The sequence below is a fragment of the Vigna umbellata genome, chromosome 10 (assembly GCF_029865625.1).
Source record: "Vigna umbellata cultivar VRB3 chromosome 10, Vumbellata_1.0, whole genome shotgun sequence".
NCBI classification, from domain to species: Eukaryota; Viridiplantae; Streptophyta; class Magnoliopsida; order Fabales; family Fabaceae; genus Vigna; species Vigna umbellata.
Window position 1 is genome coordinate 9,969,329 of NC_142174.1, and position 26,604 is coordinate 9,995,932.

Genomic DNA, 26,604 nt, shown 5'->3' on the forward strand with positions numbered 1-26,604 from the left:
AACACACGCTGACTCTAGTATTGGAGTGATTTTTACAGATAACATCCAAATTCGACCGAACGACAACTAATATGAAATAAAAGAAAAATTGAGACTTAAATTTAAAGTGTAGAGATCGACCTCGTAAACCAAAACAATATAAAATTTTAATAAAACTTTGAATTCAAAACGAATACTATCTCAATTACAGTGATACTACCTTAAAGGACTCAGAATCGAAAGAAGATGTTTATACTTTCTTTGAGTATGTTAGTTATAAATGTGAGAGAAAAAAAAGTGGTATTAAGAAAGTTACATGGTTGGATGAGAGGTGTAGGGTATATGGTTTGGTGGTGTGATGATAATGATAGAATGTGCATTTATGTGAGGCAGTGATGAAAAATGAAGATGTTCATGCTTCACATATGAGTCTACCTTATCCTTCTGCTCCCAAATTTAGAGGTCGTGTTTGGGTGGTCCATGTAAGTCACATATATGCTATAAGCACAAGATCACGTGATCGATCCCGCCACCATGAATACGAAAGACAAGGTATTAATAAAAGAGAGAAATGCACATAATAAAGATGAAAGAAAGAATGGCAGTAACATTAAACTAAGAATGATGTGGTGTTGGTCTTTTTAGATGCCTTAACTCACCTGACAAACCAACCATATTCAGCGGAACCTTGGTTTCTTTTTACCCTCTTAAAACCAACACACACTTTTTAGTCTTTCCCATTTTAAATACATTTTCTTATATAAAAAAAAAAAAAACACAGCTGACAAATATATTATGAAATGGGGTTGTTTGTCTGATTCTTTACTTCTTAACGTGTGGATCGTTTATGTCCCCAATAAAGACTGAAAGTGTTTTCTTAAAAATTTCACATATGGTTCCTGACAGACAACATTCTGATAAGATAATGTCTTTGTGGTGGAGAGAAACATACATAATCCATCACATTTTTTTATGCCTCTCTCCACAGACCCAAATTCAGTTTATGCTTTAACTTTTCTTTAACTAATTATTATTATTATTATTTATTTTTAGTACTTTTGTTTGACTTGGTTTACGTTTGCGGAGGAAGCTTCTCTCGTACATGTATATGACCATACGTATTTCAAACATAGAGAAATTATATTTTGATTAACATATTTTTTTATATTTATTTATATTTCATACTAATTATTCGCATAGAAAACTTGCAGTTGAGCTTCCAGAGTTTAAAAATTATTTATTTATATTTATATATATACATTCAAATACACAAAGAAGATACAAAGTGGCGCCGTATCAATTTTACACTCTTAGTCTCCGCTATGTACTCCTAAGAGTGAAGACGGCCCAATATCAGGCATTGCCTTATTTACAATTACCTTATGCAAAATCACATATTAAGGAAATAAAGGATTGTATTATTTTCACACCCAACAAATTTTAGTCTCTATAGTTGTTCTGCTGAACATTAAAAATAATTAATATATTTTAAAACATTATAATCAGTGTTTAATAATACAGAAAAATTCAACAAAAAATCTAAATTCATAAATTTTGTCCTTCAAATATGTATTATTTGGCAACTCACTTTTAAGATATTTTGATCATTAAAAAAATTTAACTCTTTTTGTATTTATCAAAAAGAAAGTTATTGAAAGATAAAATAGTGTGTAAAATTTGTTGGGTGTGAAAATAATATTAAGAATTAAGAGAAAGAGTAATTATAGAGTGACACTCTTTACACCATTTGACACACATGACAAGGATAAAATAGTCATAAAAAGTGTATTTTTGTATTTTTTTTCAAGAAAGAAAAGAGTAAAAAATAATAAAGGATAGTATGGAACGAATGTAAAAATTTTATGTGTAAAAGAATCATTATTGTAATATTGTAAGACAAATGATATTTAACACACATTAAATTTTTACATTCATTTCATATTACTTTTTCTTATTTTTTATTTTTTTTCTAAAAAAAATATAAAATTTCATTTCTTCGTAATCATTTTATTCTTATATTATGTGTCAAATAAATGTAAAAATATATCACCTCATCGTTACTCGTGTTGTAATATATGATCAACGTCTGGCGGGTTCAACGCCGACTGTCTTCAATGTCTCGACAGTTCGAGGACTGCATGGAAGAAAGCAAAAAATAAGTAAGTGATGAATGAATATATAATGCAGAAAGATATAGTTAGGTTTACCGAGTGAAAGGATTAGGGTGGATGGGATCGTTGAGTGTGGCCTTGTTTTCTTGAATGTGAGAGACTTTCCTTAAGAATGAACCGTCGATGAATTTGGCGGCGGAGTTCATGGTGCGATCAGGATCGGAGACTTCAGGTACTGTTTCTCTTCTTTTCTTGTTCACGTGAACTTGTGGAGACCGCACCAGTTGTTGATACCCAGTGTGCGACGCAATCGCCAAAGCCACACACACCATTCCGCCCACTATATACACTGGTGCAAGCTCTGCCTTCACACTCATTCTACCATCCATAACAAAATATATTCATATCAAACACTTTACACACACACATAATTATTTGACACACCTAAACTTTTTACATTCATTTAACACCATCTTACTTGTTTTTCCTTCTCTTTTTTCTTAAAAAATACAAAATTTTACACCTTTATGACTATTTTATCTTTCTATTATGTGTTAAATAAATGTAAAAGTCTGTCTTGGTACCATTTCTCTCTATATATAAAATATTCTCATAACTATAATTTAGACATTATTTTAATTTATATAAATATTATGAAATAATACATCATAATTATTCTTTAAGACTTTGTTCACTAAAATGGATTTGGAGAGAGTGATTGAACGAATTTAAGAGGATTTGAAGATAAATTTTTTTGTTATTTATTTGAGTGAATTTGGAGGTAAGTGAGAGTGGATTTGGAAGTAATTTTTTTTAATATGTCACATCAATAAAATCTTACACTAATTCTTCGTTCAAATCCTCTCAAATTCACACATTCAATTTCTCCAAATTGATTCAAGTGAACAAAGAGTAAACCTTTTAATATATATATATATATATAGATTCTTTCACTTTACACACGTACCCAGAGTTCGAGCTATGATGATCAGCATCCATCACTCGGGACACCGGCTTCATTTTTGGAGTCGTCGGACTGGTAAATGCTCGCCTTCCACTTCCCAATTCAACCAACGTAATTGGAAAATTTTTCTGCATGTAATTAATATCATACCAGTTACATATATTTTTTGCATTCTTGACGTATTTTGCCTTCAAGAACAATAGGGTTTAGCTAAAACATCTGCTAAAAGATGGAAAAGGAATCGACTTACCGCTGCCCTGAAAGCCATTTTTTGTTCTTGTGGAATGAAACAAAGGTGATATGATATGTATTGATTCTCCTCCGTGGGAAGGAACCCATTTATATTACGAGTAACATGCAGAAAAGGCATAACACAAGGCCACGTGGTGGGGTATTATAGGACAGTGTTTTTGACCGCATGCAGAACACAGTTTCCGATTGCTGCAAGGGAGGCTGTGGATAATCCAAACCGCTATTTAGTCGCCGTAAGCGTTAACGTTTGTGTATATGTATAGATTAACTAAATATATACAAAGTTGTCGGATAAGTTGAATCCGTCAAACTTCACGATTTCTATCATCGGAGACCAACCATGCATATATTACCTATAAGACAGCTTGAAAGTTGTAATTGTAATTACACTTTATTAAAATATTTCGTTTTTAATGCAGTCTTAACTAAATAATTGTTTTTTTATTAAAATATCTTAACTCTCTTTTTTCTTTTTTCTATTACAAACTTATTTCTTTTTGAGAATTTTGACATTTTTTTTAATTTCATGATATTTATATGTGGTGATATTTTTATCCTTACTTTTCATTAATATGTCTTTTTATTTATATTAGTGTTGTTTTTATTCTATTTGTTAAATTTATATTAAGATTAAAAGTATGTTTTCTTAGTTTGATTTTATTTTCGGTACTCTTTTATTTATGAACTTTAAGAATTTTTTTACATATATATTTTGATGACGAACTGACATTTTTGCTTAATTAAAATTTAGTTTTTAATAGATAATAGAAATGAAATTTCTAATGAAATAAATAATAAACATTGGAGAAGTGTGTAAAAATAATGCACACGATAAATAAACAAAATTCTTCATTGTTAAGTTTACTTTGAATATCCAACACCTTGAGTTGTTCATGCTTATATTATCGGTATTTTTAATTTAATTATTTCATTTAATAATATTTATCGTTGGTTCCTTTTAATGAGGAAAAAACAAAAAAGGATAAAAGATTGAATTAAAAAACGTTGTTATGTATTTTCGTTATCGTAACAAGGGCAACATTCTGGAAAGTTAGTGAATGGACAAAAGTAAAAGCTATGATTACAGCACAGAGGAAAATGTCAGAATTCAGGAAGAAAAAAACACAATATGTGAAACATAACACCCAAATCAGTGGTGCTCTTTTCTTTTTGTGAATGTCACGTTGCTAATGAACTTTCCCAGATAGCTCGATTCCTTTTTGATTCATTGTAAAATCCAATCGTTTTCTCTTTTACCGTACAGAGTACAACTATTTATTTTCTCCATCTTATGCTGCAGTACTCTCTAAATTTGATAGGGTGCAAAAAGTAATATGCAAGTGCTAAATGTTTACTCAACATGGGCCTAACGTTAAACAACCATCTCCTTACTAAACACACCACGTTTCAGACAATTTTGAGCCCAAAATTAAAACCGCCGTTAGAAAAAAAAATTGAGAAAACGTAATTTTTGAGATGAGGATAACACAGTACACTTAATTCTAGATGGAAAATCGCATAAACCAATAATATTTCGTCTTTTATTTCGGTATATAATAATATTCCTAAGTATAGTCCTTGGTGTTATGAAATTTTATGTGCAGAATATCATGGGTTGTCGTGTTGTGTACTCTGTCAGATTCTGAAAAGCACTTCTTGATAAATATTGTTCTTAGACTTTTCTTGGCTATTGTTCTTTCCTTGTACCATTCTCCAATGATAAATAGTTCTCTGGATTCAAACTTTGGAAGACGCATTCTGTTGCAAGTTTCCATGAGTTTGTAACTCTCATTTTCAACCTTAGTTCATCAACTCTAGCGATTTCCCAAGTTTAAAAATGTAACCTTTTCTAATTACGGTAATTAAAGGGTTTGTTTATATATATATATATATATATATATAAATGTAATATGTTACTATAGACTTATAACTGACCGATAAGATAAGATGACAAACCGGACAGAAAGAACTGAGTGGTTGATGTGTCAGAAAGTATCTAATGATTGTTCGGTTCCGACAACCGTTGAGCATAGTTAATGCGTAATTAATATTAGAATCAATGCATAGTTAATATTACAATGGTTACTAACGAGTGGTTAAGGTTTTTATTAATGACCGTTAAGAAATAAATTAATTGATTGTATTCTTCAACACTTTATAAATAAAGATTTAATTTTAAGGTAAATTTGCTTTCTTTATTCACTATTAAATTAAAAAAAAAAATTGAATTGAACATCGAAATATCTTATGAAAAATTACCTGTACACTGATCGATTACTAGAATAAGAAGTCAAAAGAATGTTTCCCATAGACAAAAACCCTTCTTCACAAGGTCATCCTCGTCCTATTTCAGATGAAAAATCCCATTCAATTTTATGATACGATATTATACTTTGGGTATTGACATTTCGATATCATGCGTCGAATTATTTAATCAATTATCCTTTGTACTTTATCTTTGATTTAATAACCTCTGTAATGGGTTACAATTAAACCCCAGTTGACTTTTTAAATTGACGCATCAAAGCATGCGCCTGTTGACTTTGACCAGGTGTCACATGAAATATTCTAAAATTTACGTTGCAGGTGACAGTTTAATTTATGGAACTAAAGTAAGTCAAATAATATATTACACTCTTTATTAAAAAATATAATTTATGCAGATTTAACGTGCTATAAACTTTAAAATAACATTAACTAACTCTATATAAACAAAGAAAAATTCAAAATACACCAGAATCGAATCTTAAAAGAGTAAAAAGTATACGAGAGAGAACAAGTGAAAGGAATAAACTAATAATATGTTTGGTTTTCACACATTTTGAAAGTGATTCTTAAATTTTAACGATTGTAATTCATATATCTCAATAAACATATTGGCTTGCTATACAAATCTGTCCTATGGATAAGTCTGTTGAATTTTGAAGAAAATAAGAAATAAAAATAAAATATTTTTTAATAAGTTCAAATTAATTTATGAATAAAAATTTGTTTAACCACAGCCTAACAGCTTCATATTTCACTTCAATGACATTCCGTCCAAATCCAATAAAAATAATTCTCGTTCATTATGTAGTAAAACATAAAATTAATGTTGTTTTTATAAGATGAACAAAAACAAAAAGCTTTATTAATTAAACTAAAATTATCGTATTTTTTCATCTAACAATATATATATAATTTAAATATTGATACACATAAAAGTATATAACATATAAAAAATGTAATTAAAGACATTGAAATTTGTAAATGATAAATAAATAAAATAAAAAATTAAAAAAATATAATGTTTAGAAAGAAACTAAGGTAGTATTGCTTTTAGGAAATGATAAATACATGCCTAATAATAAAAAACATTGATGCAATATTCAAACCACCATTAATGATATTATTAAATTCAGTATCAATCTCTGATTACTAATAGTAAAAATAAGAATAGTGTTAAACACATCTTAAAATAATTAATAAATATTGAATTTTACAAAAGTTTAAGAGTAATTAATAAGTAATGAATTTTACAAAAATTTAAAATTAAGTGTGACATTAAATGAATTAAAACCTAATAATGATTAATTTATTTTTATTTTATTTAAAAAGCAAAAATACTCATAAGTGTTATATAATTATAATTGATAATTTATTTGACATACATAAAAAAATTTAAAATTGATTAAATAATAAAATAATTTTAACGCCATTGTACTATTTTTCATTATTTTTAACCGGTTGTCTTTCATTAATGTTACTAAAAATAAAAATATAATTAAACATAAGAAAACCTAAATTAACATAAAAAAAAACAACAGTATATCATATAAATTAATAACATGTTAAACATCTAAAAGTTTTATTAAAAAACAATTAAAACATGAATTTACATTATTTTAAGGCTTAATTAAGTTTAATGTTTCTAAAAAAATTGAAAACTTTATTCTAATAAATTTTTATAATCTATTAATTACTCGATAAATTTATATTTTTTAATTAAGTTTTGGTTATTTCTTTTTTTTAAAATTTGATCCTGTCATGTTACTTGCTCACTTATCACCATATATAATTTTATAAACATATAAGAATACAATAATATAATATAATAAAATTATAAGAATATAAAAATTATAAGATAGTAAGATTATAAAATGATAAGATCACAAAATTATAAAATTAAAATTTTAGAAAATTAGAAAACTATAACACTATAAGAGTATAAGACTGTAAGACTATAAAGCTATAAAATTATAAAATTATAATTAAGTAATAATAATTTTTGAATAATGTCAAATTTTTATACTATAAATAAGTAAAAATATCAATGTAATAATAAATTCATAGCCTTTATTTATTAGATTTCTCTGATATTTTTTATTTTCAAAATCAAAATTTTCCTAAATATAAGAAATCAATATACAGTAGTTAATAAATAAATTGATACACAAATTCAAAGACTGGGTAATAACATTATTAAAACTCATGTCCTTATACATTCCCCCAGTATCTAACATCTGTTATTTTGTTTTTCATTTATACTATTATTTAAGTCTACTGAAACATTGACATTTTTAATATATTACATTAAATAACATTTTAGTCAACAAATAATTAATGTTTTCATATTAAACACTCTTTAATATTAAACAACTATAATTTTAGATAAGGTTTATAAATTGTGTATTGGAACACGCTTTGTAATAAATGCCGATGCAATTCATTAAATAAATAATAAACAAAGTTAATGCAATTTATTTTGTATTCTTATTTTAATTGTATGTTTAAACGTTTCTATTATAAATATTATTATAAAAATTAGGTTTAATTATACAAAGTATCACGCAATAATCACCGTTTTTATAAATTTTAGTATATAAAGTCGATTTTTCTTTTTTTTTTATGGTCAAATTTTTAGTGTTTACAGATTTTTCATGTTGATTCACCAAATTATTTACTATTTCATGAACTTGTGATACAATTTGAATAAAAATTATGAGCATCTTCTTTGCAAGAGGCACACTAAATGTATTAATTCAAATCTGGTTAATTTTAGTATGTAAATCACTTTTTATATTATTTTACAATTTTTACTCAACTGCAAGTTTTACAAGAACTAGATTTCTATTAACATTTTATTTATATTTTGTTCACTTGAATGGATTTTAGAGAGCGATTGAATGAAATTGAGAGGATTCAAAGGTAAATTTTTTGTTGTTTATTTTAATAGATTGAGAGGTAAATGAGAATGAATTTGGAAGTAAATTTTTTTTAATTTGTCAGTCAAATCCTACACTAATTCTCACAAATTTTATTTAGTTATTGTTCAGTATATATATTTTCAAGATAAAAAAATATATTATTTATTTTTATAATTCAAAATCTTATTCAAAATTATTGATCTTAATTTTTATGTCGTATGAACATATTTTAATGGATAAATTTTAAGTCAGATTTTATAAGATTCTTATCTTAATTTATTAACCCATGACCATCCAATCAATATAATGTTAGTTTAGTTTAACGAGATTTCTTTTATTAAATTGGATTATTTCTACTACGAGGGTAGATAATCATTCTATATTAAAAACCATATTTAAATATATTTTTAATTTATAAATTTAGATTCAAAATTGAAATTGATAAAATAATATAGTTAATTATTATATTTGAAATATTGTTGGTTTTGAAATATATAATCATGTTACAATTTTATTTTTAAAAGATGTATTAGAAATTAGAAGAAAAAAAAAATTAAATTTTTTCTTGATGGGGATAGAGTATTGAATGCAAAAGAATACTTGCAAAATGAACGAACCTTAAATCACCTCATTTTAGTAGTTGTTGAAGCAAAATGATTTATGAGAACAAAAGGGGCAACAAACAAGAAACAGCAAACAAATCTAGGATTAGGAATCAATGTGTCTGTCTCTCTGTCGTTCTAACTAAAAATCAGAATCACAAACTGTCAACTCACAAACAAGCCCTACGTTTAATTTTATTTTATTATACTATTAGACTGATCTTATATCTTATATGCATACATACATATACATAATACATCGTACATTCATCTGATACGTAAAATTCACGACACAGCAACACGAACAAGGTAAGCTGAGATATGATATGATATAATATTGTAATTATTTGTTGCCTTTCATTGTTTCACCTATTTTCAAACATTCTCTCTCTCTCTCTCTTCCACATTTTAGGGAACACCCGCGCATCTCTCTGGGAGGTTCACCGTTGATTTTATTTTTTATTTTTTAACTTTGATTTTTGGGGTTGTTTATTTGCCGGTTTGTTTAACTTTTTCCTGTGGCTTTACCCTTCAAAATCGCTCCTTTAACAAAGTTTGAGCGATGGATTGTTGGGATTGGGTTTCTGTTGGCATCTCAGAATCGGTGATGACAACCTCCGAAATGCTCATTGCATCAAAACCCAAAAGCCTTTGATTCTTACAAAAGCTAAAAAGGTACTTTTTTTTTTCCTGTTATTTTTGGGGCCATAAAAAAAGGTCAATTTTTTTTTGTCACATTTAGCGTAATTCTTAATCTGATTTTTCTTGTTTCGTTTGATGCTTCAGCTGGCCGCTCGTTTCTTGGTGGCTTCTGTCAAGGTTTGTGCTTTGGTAGATACCTCTTCTTTTTGTTTTAATTTTTCACCCAAAATAATTAATTTTATTTTTCTGGTTCATTGGTCTTAGTCGCCGAATAGTGCGAATTGGGTCGTTTTCTGATAGCTATTATTTTCTTTATTCTGGTACTATTTTCTCAAGGGAACTAGTCAATAAAACAATTCTTTGGCAAGAGAAAAATGATTTTGAATAACGAAAAGTCAATTTTCTAGACATACATAATATACAGAGGAAGGCACACTTTTTTTGAGGGTGCTTCTTGCTCCTTGCTCCTTAATTATTACACATACATAAATTTCGAAACTTTTTTTGGTTTGTTAAATTTTTATGGCAGAGTTTTCCTTATAAATTATTTTAACATCGTGGGGGTTGTACGTATTGGATTTGGAATTTGAAGTGGTGAGTGGGGAAGATGGATTCAGAAAGCGAGGCTGTTAAGACACCAAAGAGGGAATTGGAAGCAGAAGGGGCTCTGAATTCAAAGATGAAGGGTGCTGGAAACATAAGCAGTAAGGATATGATATTCAGAGCTGATAAGATTGATCTCAAGAGTTTGGATGCGCAGCTGGAAAAGCACTTGAGCAGGGTTTGGTCAAGGAGCACCACTGAGGCAAAACGGGCCAAAGAAGACTGGGAGGTCGATTTGGCCAAATTGGATCTACGATATGTTGTGGCTCAGGGAGCCTATGGTACTGTATACAGGGGCACCTATGATTCTCATGACGTTGCTGGTATTTCCACTTCTTTTATTTACTTTATACGTTATTCTGGATGATTTTTGTTTTCATAAAATGTGAGGGAAAAGAGATTGAATATGTTATTCAGTATTTCTGTTTAGATGCTTAATCGTTCTGCATCGACTGCATTCTTTCTAGCTTTTGACAAAATTGGCTGGTTTTCTCATACCCCGAGTCTGGAGTTTAATTTTGTTTTTTTTTTAAATCAATATTATAGTCATTGCAATTTGGTATGATTGTTCAAATCTATGCCTGGGTTTGATGATGCTGTGAGTAAGAGAACATGGCTTCAGCAATGTTGAATGAAAATAACCAATGAGAGACAGTTTTCTTTTTTTTTCTCCGTTCTGTTAGATGCTGATCTAGGGACATATTCGGTTTTTTTAGCAATGAAGTTAAATGCTGAGATGGTGTTTGAAACTTACTATACTATCAAGCTTAAAGATTTACTCCTCATTTTCTCATTTTTCCGAACTATATTTTTATGAATGTGTGTATAATAAATTTATGGTATGGGGAATATAGCGGTATACCAGGTCTACTATCCTTTTGGATTGTCATGTTGAATATTTACAGTGAAAGTATTGGACTGGGGTGAGGATGGTGTAGCTACACCAGCTGAAGCTGCTGCTTTACGGGCATCTTTTAGACAGGAGGTTGCTGTCTGGCACAAACTTGACCATCCTAATGTGACAAAAGTAAGAACTCAGTATTCAATCTTATTTATTGAAATGAATGACGACTACTTCATACTTGACAAAGTTGAAGAAAGAAGTGATTGCTACTGATTGCACACGCTTTTAGTAATGACATTTTTTTTTACTTTGTTCTGATCTCTTAGCATGCTTAGATTTCTGTTCTTGTTGCCTTTTCAGGAGGAGATACGGATTAAATCCATATCTCTCCACAGCAATTTTGTTTTGGTGTATAAATTTTCAGATTAGTAATTGTGTTGTATTCATCTGTGCAACAGTTTGTTGGAGCTTCGATGGGCACTTCGAATCTCAAGATTCCCTCAAAAAATTCGAATGGAGAGGAAGAGACTCTTCCTTCCAGGGCATGCTGTGTCATTGTTGAGTTTATCTCTGGTGGGACACTGAAGCAATACTTGATCAAAAATAGGAGGAAGAAACTAGCTTACAAGGTTGTGGTTCAGCTGGCTTTGGATCTTGCAAGAGGGTATGTCCTATTTGAACATCTCGACAGTAACAAAACTGCATATATTTTACTAATACAAATTCATTGGTTTCCGAAAAATGCAGTCTTCATTATCTACACTCGAAGAAGATTGTTCATCGAGATGTTAAATCAGAGAATATGTTACTAAGTCCTAGTCGTAATCTGAAAATAGCTGATTTTGGAGTTGCTCGGGTTGAAGCTATGAATCCAAGCGACATGACAGGTGAAACTGGAACCCTTGGATACATGGCCCCAGAGGTAGGTGTTTTTAACAGGATTACCTCTATTGTGATTTCAACTATGATTTCAATATTCAAATACTTTCTTCTGTGAGGTGCAATTTACATTATTATGTGTGCATATATATATATCCAAGGTTGTCTGTCAAACAAAATCACTTGTGGTTATTAGCTTTAATCATAGGATTACACAAAATGTAGGTTCTGGATGGGAAGCCTTACAACAGGAGATGCGATGTCTATAGCTTTGGCATTTGCTTGTGGGAAATTTACTGCTGTGATATGCCTTATCCAGATCTAAGTTTTGCTGATGTATCATCTGCAGTTGTTCGGCAAGTAAGTTAACACGACAAACCATGATTTATTCAAACAGTCTTTAAGTAATGTTGGGCATGATTGACATTGCTTGTATTCTTGCACAGAATTTACGACCAGACATACCAAGGTGTTGTCCAAGCGCCTTATCAAACATCATGCGGAGATGTTGGGATGCGAATCCGAACAAGCGGCCAGAAATGGACGAGGTGGTGAGAATGCTGGAAGCACTTGATACCAGCAAAGGTGGTGGAATGATACCAGAAGATCAGAATTCAGGGTGCTTCTGTTTTGCTCCAACCCGTGGGCCCTGATTCTTGAATCCAACGTTGTTATGTGTTTGTTCAACAGATGAACTGAAGCACTGTAACTGGCAATTGGTATTTATATTTTTGCCAGTTCACAGATCAACACCCTTTCCTTTGGCCAGATTGATTGTGAGAAAGAAAGGAAGGGCATTGTATTTTATTTTTTTAATTTTTGGCTAAAGGGGCGATTTCAACGCTTCTTACATATTGTATTTAGTACTGCAAACTGGATTCTTTTGAGCATCAAAGCGGAACATAATCCCTAATCAAAGTTTACCCTTCTAATACTACTTCTACTTCTGTTCACAATTTCTGTTGTTTGTGAGGACCTTAGTCAATTCTGATGTGGAGAACTAAGATTTTCTGGCCAAAAATGTGTAATCCATCATGAATAAGTTATTCAATTATATATAAATTTGCTGATATTTTATAAATTTAGATCTTATTTGAGGTTGTTACTTACTGTCACCTTCAACGACCTGGACTTCTGTTTGTGCAATCATTCTCGACCATTAAAGCTTCAATGGATATGCTTCCCATATAGAAATAGAAACATGTTAACCACTCTTTCTCTCATGTATATACATTGCCACTCTTGTATTAATCTTTTCTTCTTCTTGTCTTTCAGTATATAATGTAGAAAAATTAGCATTCAACAACATCGAAAAATAAAATAGTATTAATTAAAATTTTATTTAAAAATTACAACAATACAAAATTTCTTCACACTTTGTTATTTCACTCCATTTTTACTGTTGTCTTTCCTCCTAACCAACTAACTAACAACTAATTCCTAATCTATTTTCTTTTATTCTGCACACATTATATCCTAACAAAGTAGCTCAAGTCAGTTAGAATGAGTCTTTAGTTAGAATTAGTCTAACTGCGGTTCAATAGCTTGTAAATATGATTATTTTGTTAATTATACTGAGCTTATGCTGTTATCTCTAATCAATTTGTGATCGAACAGTCATATGCAGAGATGAGACCGATCGATCGAGCTTATGCTTCTAACATTGTCTCTTAAATTCCAAAAAACATTTTTTGAGAGTTAACCGAACTATCATGATGTTGGGTTCATAGGATACAAAATTAATTATAAATGTAAATAGTAATATTTTAGATTTAAATCAAAATGTCCATTTCTGAAGAGTTGTATTTGATGATTTGGTAATAATAGACTAGGTCAGAATTTTGGAAATAATTTCCATAAATATTTTAAAAATAAAAATAAGAAATTCTTTAGAGGTTCTCATAAGAAATGAAGTTCAAACAGGACAGGATATTTGTAATGTGTGTGGACATGCTATCTCAATATTTTTTGATAAATAAGATAAAGACAGAAATTGGTTTATGCCATGCTGTCACATCTACACAGATTGGACCCACAAGTAGAGCTGTCAAATTTTTTCAAAGCCCTGTTTGACCGACCTTTGAGGGGGCTTTTTCCAGAGCCCCTAGCCCCCAAAACCCCAGAAAATGGGTTGGGATTAAATTAGGGCCGGGTTAGCCCCTAGTCCCAAAACCCCATTTTTCTCTGTTGACCCTGGACATCCTGTTTTCTTGACAAACGTTTACCTTTAAGAGCTCCACAACAATCTACTGAGACGGCAGCGCATAGCAGTACAGGCGGCGGCAACTCAGCACTTGACGGCAACGCACGGTGGTATAGGCGGCGACGATATCATCACGGAGCGGCAATGGCTACAACCCTTCATCCATCTTTGATTGTTTCAGTTCCCACAAGCGTGAAGGAAGCTAAACCCATAACCACGAAATCATCCCAAAAGTTACTTTCAAACTGCAAAACCCTGAATGAACTGAAGCAGTTGCACTGTGACATGATGAAGAAAGGGCTCTGTCACAAGCCTGGTAGTCACTTTAACAAGCTTGTTGCTGCTTGTGTCCAGATAGGTACCCTTGAGAGTTTGGACTACGCCCGAAATGCTGTTCAGGATGATGGTGTAAGCATGCCCTCTTTGTATGTGTATAACTGTCTCATTAGAGGTTATGCCTCAGCAGGGTTAGGTGAAGAAGCAATCTTGCTTTACATTCAGATGGTGGTGATGGGCATGGTGCCTGACAACTACACTTTCCCGTTTTTGCTGAGTGCGTGCTCTAAGACTATGGCGCTTTCTGAGGGTGTTCAAGTTCATGGGGCGGCTGTTAAAATGGGTTTGGATGGAGATACCTTTGTCCACAACTCTTTGATACATTTTTATGCTGAATGCGGGAAGGTTGAATTAGGGCGAAAGGTGTTTGACAAAATGCTTGAAAGAAACGTGGTGTCTTGGACTAGTTTGATAAATGGTTATGCTGGGAGAGACTTGGCAAAGGAGGCTGTTTCTTTGTTCTTTCAGATGGTTGAGGCTGGTGTGGAACCCAATCCGGTGACCATGGTCTGTGTTATGTCTGCTTGTGCCAAGTTGAAGGATCTTGAATTGGGTAAAAAAGTGTGCGCTTATGTAGGTGCGTCGGGTGTGGAACTTAATGCACTCATGGTGAATGCATTAGTTGATATGTACATGAAATGTGGGGATATATGTTCGGCCAGGCGGATTTTTTACGAATGTACTGATAAGAATTTGGTTATGTACAATACTATCATGTCAAATTATGTGTACCATGGGTGGGCCGGTGATGCGCTCGGGATTTTGGATGAAATGCTGCGAAAAGGACCACGACCGGATAAGGTAACCATGTTATCTACGATTGCAGCCTGTGCACATTTGGGTGATCTTTCTGTTGGGAAGTCATCCCATGCTTATGTCTTACGGAATGGCCTTGAAGGTTGGGATAACATTCTCAATGCCATCGTTGACATGTACATGAAATGTGGCGAAAGAGGAGCAGCTTGCAAAGTTTTTGAGCTTATGCCAAACAAGACGGTGGTGACATGGAATTCGCTAATTGCAGGTTTGGTTAGAGATGGTGATGTGGAATTAGCTTGGAGAATCTTTGATGACATGCGGGAGAGGGATCTTGTATCTTGGAACACAATGATCAATGCGTTGGTTCAAGCAAGCATGTTCGAGGAAGCAATTGAGCTATTCAGAGAGATGCAAAACCAAGGGATAGAAGGAGATAGACTAACGATGATGGGTATTGCTTCTGCCTGTGGATATTTAGGAGCTCTTGATCTTGCCAAGTGGGTATGTACTTACATAGAGAATAATGGCATTCACATGGACTTGCAGCTCGGCACAGCTTTGGTTGACATGTTTTCTAGATGCGGTGATTCCTCAAGTGCTATGCATGTTTTCAGAAGAATGGAGAAACGGGATGTGTCTGCCTGGACAGCTGCCATTGGAGTTATGGCAATGGAGGGAAATACAGAAGGGGCTATTGAGCTTTTCAACGAGATGCTCAACCACAAGGTGAAACCAGATGACGTTGTTTTTGTGGCACTACTGTCAGCATGTAGCCATGGTGGTTCTGTGGACCAAGGAAGGCAAGTTTTTTGGTCAATGGAAAAAACCCACGGAACAAGTCCTCAGATTGTCCACTATGGATGCATGGTTGATTTGCTTGGTCGAGCTGGACTGTTGGAAGAAGCTCTCCATCTCATACAAAGCATGCCAATGGAACCTAACGATGTGATCTGGGGATCTCTGCTGGCAGCTTGTCGGAAACACAAAAATGTTGAATTGGCACATTATGCAGCCGAAAAGTTAACACAATTGGCCCCTGAAAGAGCTGGAATTCATGTTCTGTTATCCAACATATATGCATCAGCTGGAAAATGGACGGATGTAGCAAGAGTGAGGTTGCAAATGAAGGAGAAGGGGGTCCAGAAAGTGCCTGGATCAAGCTCCATAGAGGTACATGGATTGATTCACGAGTTTACCTCCGGGGATGAATCACACGCAGAGAACAGCCAGATTGAACTGATGCTACAGGAAATAAACTGCAGGCTAAGTGGGATAGGATATGTTCCTGATACAACCAACGTCTTACTGGATGTTGATGAGCAGGAGAAAGAGCACTTACTCAGCAGACATAGTGAGAAGCTAGCCATAGCTTATGGACTGATCACTACTGCTCAAGGTATACCCATACGGGTAGTAAAAAATCTTCGAATCTGTTCTGATTGTCATTCATTTATAAAATTAGTGTCAAAACTATACAGTAGGGAAATCACAGTTAGAGACAATAACAGATATCATTTTTTCAAGGAAGGATTTTGTTCTTGTGGAGATTACTGGTAATGGATTCTCTAAGAGGGAACCTCTTGCCTCTGGTTTACAAATCAACTTTGCTGTCCACAATTTAGGTCAAAACATCTACTATTGGCTTCTACTTTTTTCTTCAAAGACACTTGAACCACTCAGGGAAAAAATATTCCCAAACATAAGCAGAAATTAAATGAATTACCATGTATTTAGATAAACTTATCCTTAAATGCTTAAAGAAAAAAAAATGAAAATAGGTTTTGACGTAAATTAAATTTTGTTACTTTTCACTAGTAAGTTAATTTTTCTTTCTTTTCCGTGGTGAAGAAATCTTTCCAAGTTAAATTGTGTTAGAAGGAAGTATGGATTTGTTCACTCCTACTGTAAATGAAAACTTGTAAAAATTAGTTGGATATGTAATTTAATTTTATATCCTTCATATGCAACATATTGTCACCTTTATGTTGAATAAAATGCGACGATAAAAATTATCATTTTAATTTAACATTATATTGCTATCTAATAATATCAAATAAGAAAAAACTATTTTTTTAAATAACTATACATCTAAAAATAATGTTCATTAATACCATTCAAACAACATTTCTTGTGTAAAGAATGCGTCCTATGATAAATGAATTGAACTAAAATGAATTTTGCAAATTCTAATTCAAGCACACATAACATCTAACATCTGTTTGTTTTATATTATTATTATTATTATTATTATTTTTTTTTTAATTTTAGTATAATAATTTTAATTTTACATGTGTTGTGAGATGATAGTTATATGTGGGAAACCTTTTTCCTTTGATGAATCCTGCATTTGGGTTAAATCTCCCTTCTCTAAGTCGAATCAATCATAGCCTAAAAAATGTTTTTCAAGTTCGGAATGCGGAACCTCTTGGCTCACCGTTTCTCTCCCAGAATCACCGCCGCCAATGCCTCACACCGTTACCTTTACGGGAATCCTCTCTGCACCACCGTGGAGTCACCTGACCTCCCACCGTGGCTCAAGTTCTCCGACACCCCGACGCCTTCCGATGCTGACGACAACTTCGTTATCCCTTCACTCGCCAATTGGGTCGACACCCACATCCTCACCTCCAAGCTCAAACTTCCCACACAACCCTCCAAGCAAAACAGCCTCGACCAAGTGGACGCAGTATCCACACTTCTCAAAAAACGCTATTCTTCCCCCGAGCTAGTAGGTGAAGCACTTAATGGACACGGTTTTCAGCCATCAAGCGATTTGGTTTCGCAGGTTCTCAAGAGATTCAGCGACCATTGGGTCTCTGCTTTGGGGGTTTTCAAGTGGGCAAAAGCTCAAACAGGTTATCGGCATTCTCCCGAAGTGTACAACTTGATGGTTGACATCCTGGGAAAGTGCAGAACCTTTGATTTAATGTGGGACTTGGTGAAGGAAATGTCACAACTCGAAGGGTACGTCACATTGGATACAATGACTAAGGTAATGAGAAGGCTTGCCAAGGCTCGCAAGCTTGAAGATGCAATAGAAGCATTTCGTAGAATGGGGTTGTTTGGTGTTAAGCAGGATACTGCAGCGTTGAATGTTCTCATGGATGCGTTGGTGAAAGGAGATAGTGTTGAACATGCCCACAAGGTTGTTTTGGAGTTTAAGAGTAGGATTCCTTTGAGTTCTCATTCTTTCAATATTTTGATCCATGGGTGGTGCAAAGCAAGGAACTTTGACAATGCCAGGAAAGCAATGGCGGACATGAAGGAGCAGGGGTTTGAGCCTGATGTATACTCGTACACTAATTTTATTGAAGCTTATTGCCACGAGAAAGATTTCCGCAAGGTGGATCAAGTTTTGGAGGAGATGAGAGCAAATGGGTGCACCCCTAATGCTGTGACTTACACTACTGTGATGATTAATCTGGGGAAAGCAGGGCAAGTGAGTGAAGCTTTGGAGGTTTACGAGAAAATGAAGAGTGATGGATGTGTGGCTGACACTCCATTTTATAGCTGTTTGATATTCATCCTCGGCAGAGCTGGAAGGCTAAAGGATGCTCGCGATGTGTTTGAAGATATGCCTAAGCAAGGGGTTGTGAGAGATGTGGTGACATACAATACTATGATTTCTACTGCTTGTGCACACTCGCGGGAAGAGACTGCTCTCAGGTTGCTTAAGGAAATGGAAGACGGCTCGTGCAAGCCGAATGTTGAGACTTACCATCGGTTGCTCAAGATGTGCTGCAGAAAGAAGAGAATGAAGGTGCTCAAGTTTTTGTTGGATCACATGTTGAAGAACGATATAAGCCTTGATTTGGCTACTTACACGCTCTTGGTGAGTGGTCTGTGTAAAAGTGGAAGAGTTGAGGATGCTTACTCGTTTTTAGAGGAAATGGTCTCGCAGGGAATGACTCCAAAGCCCAACACTCTCAAGCTATTGATTGGAGAGCTTGAGTCCAAGAGCATGTCAGAGGAGAAAGAGCATGTTGAGAAATTGATGGATGGTCTCTTTCAGAAAACAAATGTTTAGTGGTTTTGGCATAAGATGAAGTAATTTCCAAGTCAGCGATATCTGCTGGTCAGTTGCCCCTTCATTTCATCCCATGCCATGATAGAAAATGGAAACGATCTTTCCTAATGAATCCTAGTGTTATTTTCACAATATTATATCTTGTGACGATTTTGTTTTTGTTTTTCTCTTCTTAAATGCTAGCATATTTTAGCACAACTCCACATTTTGTACAATTAAGAAGAGGCGGATTGACACAATTTTAGATAAAGTTTTGTACTCTATGACTGTGATTTATGGATGTCTTCTTCGTACTCTAATAGACATGATTACCGATTAAAGAGAAACAAATGAGTGTAATTCTTATTTTACAATAATTGCATTGTATATGAAGTTTTACGAGAGTTTTTTACATTGCACAAGAACATCTTTTTAGTGTTGGGTTATTATCACTCTTTCTGTGGATCCTTTATTACAACCTAATATTTATGAATGCGTTCTGTTTTATTTCAATAGTAAAATTAATCAATTTACCAATCCAATTTCAAGAGCATTGATATCAATTAGGGTCCCGTAGATTTCGTCGACTGTGTATGTTTTCTCTAATCTTTCCATTTTTAAAACAAGCTTAAATTAATTTAGGTGTACAAATAGTGATTGTTTGAAAATACGATTACATTAAAAATCACTTTTTAGATTTTTATAAAAAGCTGATATAATTTGTTTGTTTATGGAATTGTATGGTAGTATGGTTAACATGATGGAGTATTTAATTTTCAACGTTGTAACCAAAAAGTTTGTAAACAGTCTGTCTACCTAGGCCTCTCTGCGCTTTAACAGCAATGTCACAAGTTGATCGCTTAATATAAGAAAACAACCTCGTATAAAACAGGCTTGCGTAAGATTGAGAATGAACAGAGATAAATTTGGGGAAAAAATATAATCAAATAATCATTAGATGAAGCAATATGAATGCGTAAGAGGTAGAAAACAACCTAGTATATGTACAGCATATTTGACGTTGTTAGTGAAAGTTGTAAAATGATGAACAGAGATTTTGGCACTGCGACTGGTACCAGCAAGGGAAGGGAATAACCTACTGTGTTTTTTGGATACTTTCTGAACTCAATTCTTTTGTTATTTTCACGTCAAATTGAGAAAAGATGCAGAAGCAACTAAAAGTAGCTTCTGGGCAGATGGGATCAGTTGTTTGAAAATGCATATCCAAACATAGCATCAAAGGTATTGCCTCACATCTCGGGATAACAGAGAACTTGACATTTTATGCGAAGATAATCTTCTTGTAGCCACTGGCCTCTGCCACCCAAGTCTTTCTAGGAATTCCTCAATCAACCTATGAATTCAAAATGTTAAATATATAGTTTTGTAGATTTTAAATGGATAAAAGTAGAAAAACACATAAAGCCTTGTAACACGTACATGCTGCAAATGGCCTTTTGGGATGCAGCCAGCTCACGGTCTGGGAAAGATTCTTCCAACCGAAAGCTCAACCATACGTAAAGATCCAAGACCTGCAGTTTTAGTACCAATCAGAAACCGTTAAATTTGAGGTTAAGTGGTTAAAAATCAAGTTAAAAATGGTTTTATGAACATTTTCTGTCAAAATCAGTGAAGGAAAAATACAGTCAACACTGTACAACAAGAAAAGTAACTAGAGAAACCTTGTGGATGGATTCCAGCTCCTTAAGAGCACCAGCAGTCTTGGGCACTTTGAGTGAGCCTGGCGTAAATATTTCTCGAAGCCGGACAAGGCCTTTCTTTGCATAATTCTCTGCAAACTGATTTATCATAAGTTGTGTCAATTTTATGATCATTCAAACTAATCTCAACAAGTCATACTAACAATGTGATAATTACCTGTGTTAGGCCTTGAGATAAAATCTCGTCATCCATGTCAGCTGGACTGAATATTATTACAACTATCAGTTAAAATTTAACTGAAAAGATGAACAGACTAAACTACAGACACAGTAATTTATTAATTGACTGGGTTTTCAATTCATAGAATTGTCCTACATTACATGGATATTGCATTCTGAAATTGTGTTATTTTCTGAAAATATAAGAATGCACCTGATACAGAAAAGGTATTTCTCATGTAATCCAAGGGGAAGCTCATCAATGACAGCAGCAACTTTCTAGCATCAGCATGTACAAACAACACCCACAAAACAAAAGGGAACCCAGTGAATAATAATAAACTGTTGAAGGTATTCGATACTCATATTACTAATGAACAAGACAATAACATTGTATGAAATATCCACAATTCAATGGCAAGGCAGCTATTAAAAGACATACCAGTAATTGATCACAATTAACGATGAAATAATTTTCAGATAATTTCGCATTGTCAAGAAAATGTGCCTGCAATATTTAAAGATAAAAGGTGAATAATGTAGTTTTGGGATGTAATAATATAATATGTTAACACACCTAAGAATTTTTAAATTCAATGATTTGAAAGATTAAGTTGAGTGGAATACAATGCTTGGCCACTTCATTATAACTAGTAGTCACAATTTTCTTTTCACTTGCAATGGACGATGACAAATAATACAATTTGCAGAGTACTATGGATGACAGAATGAATTATCATGGAAACACAAATAGGTAGATACATTTTACCAGTATTTGATAGAAACCATATCTCGGGTGTAATCGGGAATACATATACATCAAATCGAAGGTAGGAAGTAAGCCAGCACGCTGTATCACAATTAGCATACATAAATCATCAATAGTGGATAAAGTAAACAGTTCGGATAAAAGTGCATATCTACTAGAAGCTTTCTAGATTTCAGGTTTGGCCAAGGTTGCATATTTAGTATAGAGTAATTAAGTTTTTGGTTACCTCTAAAATGGGTGATGGAGAATTTAATGATGAATGGAGCAAGGGTAGATCATCTTCATCCAAGCATGTCACTTGTCCTTCCGGAAAATTTGACCCATATCTCCCGGCTCTCCCTGCAAGTAGAAATGCATTCATTGCAACCAAGAATAATATATGATCCAAATAGACAGGACATTAGCCCAAGGTTCAACATTTCCACATATTAATAAAATATAAAAATATCTATTAGAACAGTAAATCATGGATATTTGAGATAAGTTTTTGTTCCCAAGTGGATTCCTAACAGTTACTTAAATAAACATAAGGTTAAATAAATCACTGAGTATCTCAAAAATAATTTTAAAAAATCAACATTAATAAAGATATTCCTGTGTCTGAAGGAAAAACGATAGCTTGAGTAGAGATAAAGAGAGATTTTAAGGGGGGCATGTTAAAGCCACAAAAACTGGGAACATTAACATAGTTGACAGAAGTTTAAATTCTGTTAAATAATGTAGCAGTGATTTTGCCAAAAAATATCCTTTGATGTACTCCAGAATCTTGACATATCTGAACTGTATCCTAGTAGATTTTTTGTCAAAAAAATTAATTTATCATATACATAATGTTTAAGGCAAGTCCCTACCCCAAATTTTCCAACATCCAACAACGACAATATATAAATAAAAAGGATGCTTTGATGTCTACTTATCCAAACTATCAAATTGAATAACATTGGAACAGCTGCATACATCATGACAAGATAAAATAAGAAAAAATTATCCAAAGCTAATGCTCAACATTACACCGTTTGAAATCTGATGTAAAATTTATAGACTCTCCAGAAAAAAAGTAATACCGTTTTATTGACAAAATGTTAAAACCACAAAAACGTCAGTGTCAATATATACCAGATACAATCCTTTAATCAAATTCCAGAACAAGGTTCAATTCAATTATAAGAATTTCATGCTACCTGCAATCTGTTTGATCTCAGGTACAGTTAGATCCCGCACCTCAAATCCATCAAACTTCTTTGTAGCGGAAAATATGATTCTAGAGATGTTTAGATTAAGACCCATTCCAATGGCATCACTGGCCACAAGAACATCAAACTCACTACTTGCATCATTGAACATGCTTGCCTGCAGTCCTAACAAAACTTTAAACTAATCAAATTCTCAGCATGGAGGGGGACAATGAGATAAATTGGAAATATTTATAAACATATGCCAATAAAAATAGCAGTAAAGTAAAGGAAAACTAAAAACTATGGACAAAAAACGAGAAGGAATTTCCAAATAGAGCAATGAAATAACATGGAAACTGCATAAAAAGGTTATGGTCAGCAGGAGCATTTCTGCCAATGAATGATAAAAGACAAAAATCACAAAAGAACAAAATAAATGGCAGAATGTGCGAATGAGCAACGAATGTTAAATTCTAAATATTACATTACCGTGAAACAATTATAATTAAAAAGGAAAACTAAAAATTACTTAGACAAAGGTTTGAGCTCACACCTGCCTTGTTCGTGTCTCTGGTGGTAGTGAGCCATACACTACCGAACAAAGATGCTTTCCTTCTTTCTCAATTCTTTTCTGAGCAATGATATTAACTCTTACCACTAGTTAGTTTGCAGTACAGATACTATAAAAAAACATAAATTGAATTTGCATAATTCATTAGCAGCTTACATTATGTTTGATAAAAAATCATTACGAGTGTCATTCTCTTCTTATGCTAATCAAGATAAAGGGGTATGTGTGTGTGGGTGGGGAGGCGGGTGTTGGGGTGCGCGCTGGGGGTGGAATGTAAAGAGTAAAAGACAGTTTAATTGACTAAACCCTAACTAAGCTAACACTGACACTGTATCTACCATCCCCATTCCTATATAATCTCAATGAAAATAGCACTATGAACATGGTTAAAATGATAGGATATACAAGTAAAAAATATTAGAGAAAACTAACGAGGCAAAGGACAGAAACAAGTAACAATCTTTGGTAAACTGTTGATGTTGATGTTTGATATACATTTCATTAATATTCAAAAAAAAATCTTCAAAAATGGATGACCTCTTTTTCAGAAGTATTTGATGAAAAACAAAAGAGAACAATAACAGTGAAAATGGATGGCCAGGAATTTTTGGGCATAAAATATTTTGTTTTAAACAAAATATGAAAGCATGCAAGTTAAATTCAAGAACAGTTAACACATGTAAAAGCTCACCTTCAAACTGTAAATCTCCTTACGTGAAAAGGCTACAATGCAATCACCGTTTCTTACATTAGAGAAAGACCCAAGAGGAACATTCAGTGGGATTAAAGGTGACAGTCTCTCATAAAATTGAACCTGCAGCACCCATGAAGAAAACTTTGAGAGAATTAAAAGAACATTTTGATGGAAACAAAATGAATAAGCAGAGGACCTTGACAACATTTGTTATTTACCACAACGGAAAATTCATGAGAGTAAAATTATTGGTCTAATGTATATGCTCCCATCCCATCCCCGACAAAAAAACAAATGTTGTTCGGAGAATTTCAGTACCTCAACTTCATCACCAGTAATTTTCAATATCTCCTGAATAAGGGGAACAGCAGCAGGATCACCACAAAGGTGAAGTTCATCAGCAGCAATTCCTAATAAAGCACGTGTAAATGAATATCCCCTTGTAGTACAACCTATCATCTGGATCCATAAAGAGACATAAGGTTAGTTAGACGGGGAAAAAAATCACAATGACAAGCATACCGAGATATAGAATAACAACTAGCAAAGCCCATAATGCCACCGATGTCTCCTCAAATGCAGATGTTCCAGTCATTCCAATTCTCAATTAGTAATACTGTTAAAATTGAACAAGTGACACGACAAGATTATGATAAGACCATAACCTTCTATCCCTTTCTCAATGTGAATTTTATTTATGTCGGTTCACATAAAACCAAATAACTATTCTAGGAATTACTTTATATTTAATACAAAAAAAATAATCACCCAATGGAAATTTTACTTGCCTGAATTTCATCAATAACAGCGCATTTATAATCAGCTGATACATCAGCCATTTCAACTGTAACAGCTTTATGATTTGCACCATCAACCTCCTCTCTTTCCTGACCTGTTATGAGATCGCAAGGAACTTGTACCTTGTTCAATCGTTTTGCAATCTCCCATGCCAACAATCTTAAAGGACCACAATATATACCTGCAAGGTACAAAAATACTTAATCTCCCTGCTAAGTTTTCATCCTCACGCATTATTGTTTACCTTTACCATTGAAAAGAAGGATAACTTACCAGAAGCACTTGACTCAAGCTGCTTCAAAGCATGATATGTTTTACCGCTATTTGTTGGACCAACATGAAGGATAACCCTACGATGTTTTTTCCGGGCCTGTGGATACCATGAATGAGGGCAGCTAAAACGACCAGTAATTAAGCATCAGCATTCAGAAACATTAAATGTAACTAAAATTACATAGTCATAACCACTGTCGTAGAGGTTTATAATCAGATAAAAGTTTCTTTAACAACCTTTGAGAGTAAACAAACAACATATGGGCATGTTGTTACTTACGTCAAGTCAGTAAAATCATTTCTGATGGGGCCACTAGAGCTGCTATATGAATGCACCATGTTTGCAGCAGCACCTAAAGTTTGAAACTTGAACTGAAAGTATAGACGAAAATGCTCCTTATTACCTGGATGGGTGATGAGATATCATCAACACCATACAAACATACAAAGTCAGTCTATATTGGAATTCAAACGTAGAAAAACATAAGGGCGTGTTAAATTTACAGTTTTGATAGTTCCAAGATAAAGGGGAGAAAAATCAAAGGAAAATAACAGCCCAAATTAATTAAATTAGTCCTCGTGGAGGTAGCTAACCGAACAGAGAGCGAGCAAATAGGTTCCGATTGTGACGAAGAAGAAAGGAAGCCATTGTTGGGAAGAGAGTATGAATACGAAATTGGATAGAAAAAGGGTCAAATTGAATGAAAATTGAAGAAGAAAAAAAGGTACGGCGGTGGATGGATCGAAGTCGTTGCTCCCTTTGACCACACAACCTGCGAACCTCACTCTCCGCCGCTTCCACCCCCAAACACCACTTTCATAAATTAAAAAAATAATAATAATAAAAAATTACTGTTCTACTCTTCAATTTTAATTAATAAAACAAAACAAAAAAAATAACTCCTTCCTATTAATTTAATCCAATGTTTAAGGTGAAATGGTTAAAGAGTAAATTATAAAATCTAACTTTCCACTTTCTCTTAATCTGAATAGTAAAATAATTAATTGTTGAATTAGTTACTTTTTGTAAATGTTGAATTAGTGGATTGAAAAATATAAACATATATAAACTTTTTAT

General features: G+C 33.1%; 5 protein-coding genes across 7 annotated transcripts; 3 read left to right on the forward strand and 2 right to left on the reverse strand.

Annotated features, from left to right (window-relative positions):
• Positions 1–1,929: 1,929 nt before the first annotated feature.
• Positions 1,930–3,322, reverse strand: LOC124846407 (uncharacterized). 2 transcript variants are annotated; one of them, XM_088100091.1, is made up of 4 exons: positions 3,305–3,322; positions 3,058–3,182; positions 2,187–2,462; positions 1,930–2,113 (listed from the first exon to the last, which is right to left on the reverse strand). In XM_088100091.1, the coding sequence occupies exons 1-4, from the start codon at positions 3,320–3,322 to the stop codon at positions 2,059–2,061; spliced, it is 474 nt and encodes a 157-aa protein (XP_087956217.1). In that variant the 3' UTR covers positions 1,930–2,058. The 2 variants fall into 2 exon arrangements, with proteins under 2 accessions (XP_087956217.1, XP_047179611.1); XM_047323655.2 differs by having other exon boundaries at positions 2,187–2,468.
• Positions 3,323–9,471: 6,149 nt separating this feature from the next.
• Positions 9,472–12,999, forward strand: LOC124846410 (Protein kinase superfamily protein). Of its 2 annotated transcripts, XM_047323658.2 has the most exons (8): positions 9,472–9,769; positions 9,881–9,913; positions 10,329–10,662; positions 11,245–11,366; positions 11,642–11,847; positions 11,931–12,105; positions 12,288–12,422; positions 12,509–12,999. In XM_047323658.2, exons 3-8 carry the CDS (start codon positions 10,344–10,346, stop codon positions 12,713–12,715), a joined length of 1,164 nt encoding a protein of 387 aa, XP_047179614.2. In that variant the 5' UTR covers positions 9,472–9,769; positions 9,881–9,913; positions 10,329–10,343; the 3' UTR covers positions 12,716–12,999. The 2 variants fall into 2 exon arrangements, with proteins under 2 accessions (XP_047179614.2, XP_047179616.2); XM_047323660.2 differs by lacking the exons at positions 9,472–9,769; positions 9,881–9,913 and having other exon boundaries at positions 9,989–10,662.
• A 1,035-nt stretch (positions 13,000–14,034) lies between these two features.
• LOC124846413 (LOW protein: PPR containing-like protein) lies at positions 14,035–17,022 on the forward strand. Its single transcript, XM_047323665.2, has one exon. The coding sequence runs from the start codon at positions 14,410–14,412 to the stop codon at positions 16,915–16,917; it is 2,508 nt and encodes an 835-aa protein (XP_047179621.2). The 5' UTR covers positions 14,035–14,409; the 3' UTR covers positions 16,918–17,022.
• Positions 17,023–17,657: 635 nt separating this feature from the next.
• On the forward strand, positions 17,658–19,770 carry LOC124846412 (Pentatricopeptide repeat (PPR) superfamily protein). The gene has a single exon (XM_047323664.2). It carries the CDS (start codon positions 17,756–17,758, stop codon positions 19,385–19,387), a length of 1,632 nt encoding a protein of 543 aa, XP_047179620.1. The 5' UTR covers positions 17,658–17,755; the 3' UTR covers positions 19,388–19,770.
• Positions 19,771–20,291: 521 nt separating this feature from the next.
• ATSUV3 (ATP-dependent RNA helicase) lies at positions 20,292–26,339 on the reverse strand. The gene is made up of 16 exons (XM_047323656.2): positions 26,121–26,339; positions 25,807–25,930; positions 25,527–25,648; positions 25,244–25,434; positions 24,774–24,914; positions 24,453–24,575; positions 23,744–23,821; positions 23,197–23,365; positions 22,242–22,354; positions 22,016–22,096; positions 21,689–21,754; positions 21,461–21,525; positions 21,245–21,290; positions 21,049–21,165; positions 20,807–20,898; positions 20,292–20,720 (listed from the first exon to the last, which is right to left on the reverse strand). The coding sequence occupies exons 1-16, from the start codon at positions 26,173–26,175 to the stop codon at positions 20,603–20,605; spliced, it is 1,701 nt and encodes a 566-aa protein (XP_047179612.1). The 5' UTR covers positions 26,176–26,339; the 3' UTR covers positions 20,292–20,602.
• Between the last annotated feature and the right edge of the window lie 265 nt (positions 26,340–26,604).

Bases quoted from the DNA above. Each gene is read 5' to 3' on its own strand.
- LOC124846407 (XM_047323655.2), bottom strand. The intron at 2,469-3,057 runs GTACGTGTGTAA...TATGGATGGTAG, and splicing joins CATCATAGCTCGAACTCTGG to AATGAGTGTGAAGGCAGAGC. The intron at 2,114-2,186 runs GTAAACCTAACT...TCTTCCATGCAG, and splicing joins CACCCTAATCCTTTCACTCG to TCCTCGAACTGTCGAGACAT.
- LOC124846410 (XM_047323658.2), top strand. From the start codon at position 10,344: ATGGATTCAGAAAGCGAGGCTGTTAAGACACCAAAGAGGGAATTGGAA. The intron at 10,663-11,244 runs GTATTTCCACTT...GAATATTTACAG, and splicing joins TGATTCTCATGACGTTGCTG to TGAAAGTATTGGACTGGGGT. The intron at 12,423-12,508 runs GTAAGTTAACAC...ATTCTTGCACAG, and splicing joins CATCTGCAGTTGTTCGGCAA to AATTTACGACCAGACATACC.
- LOC124846413 (XM_047323665.2), top strand. From the start codon at position 14,410: ATGGCTACAACCCTTCATCCATCTTTGATTGTTTCAGTTCCCACAAGC.
- LOC124846412 (XM_047323664.2), top strand. From the start codon at position 17,756: ATGTTTTTCAAGTTCGGAATGCGGAACCTCTTGGCTCACCGTTTCTCT.
- ATSUV3 (XM_047323656.2), bottom strand. From the start codon at position 26,175: ATGGCTTCCTTTCTTCTTCGTCACAATCGGAACCTATTTGCTCGCTCT. The intron at 21,291-21,460 runs GTGCATTCTTAT...AATAATATTCAG, and splicing joins AAATACCTTTTCTGTATCAG to TCCAGCTGACATGGATGACG. The intron at 21,166-21,244 runs GTAATTATCACA...ATGATAAATCAG, and splicing joins TATCTCAAGGCCTAACACAG to TTTGCAGAGAATTATGCAAA.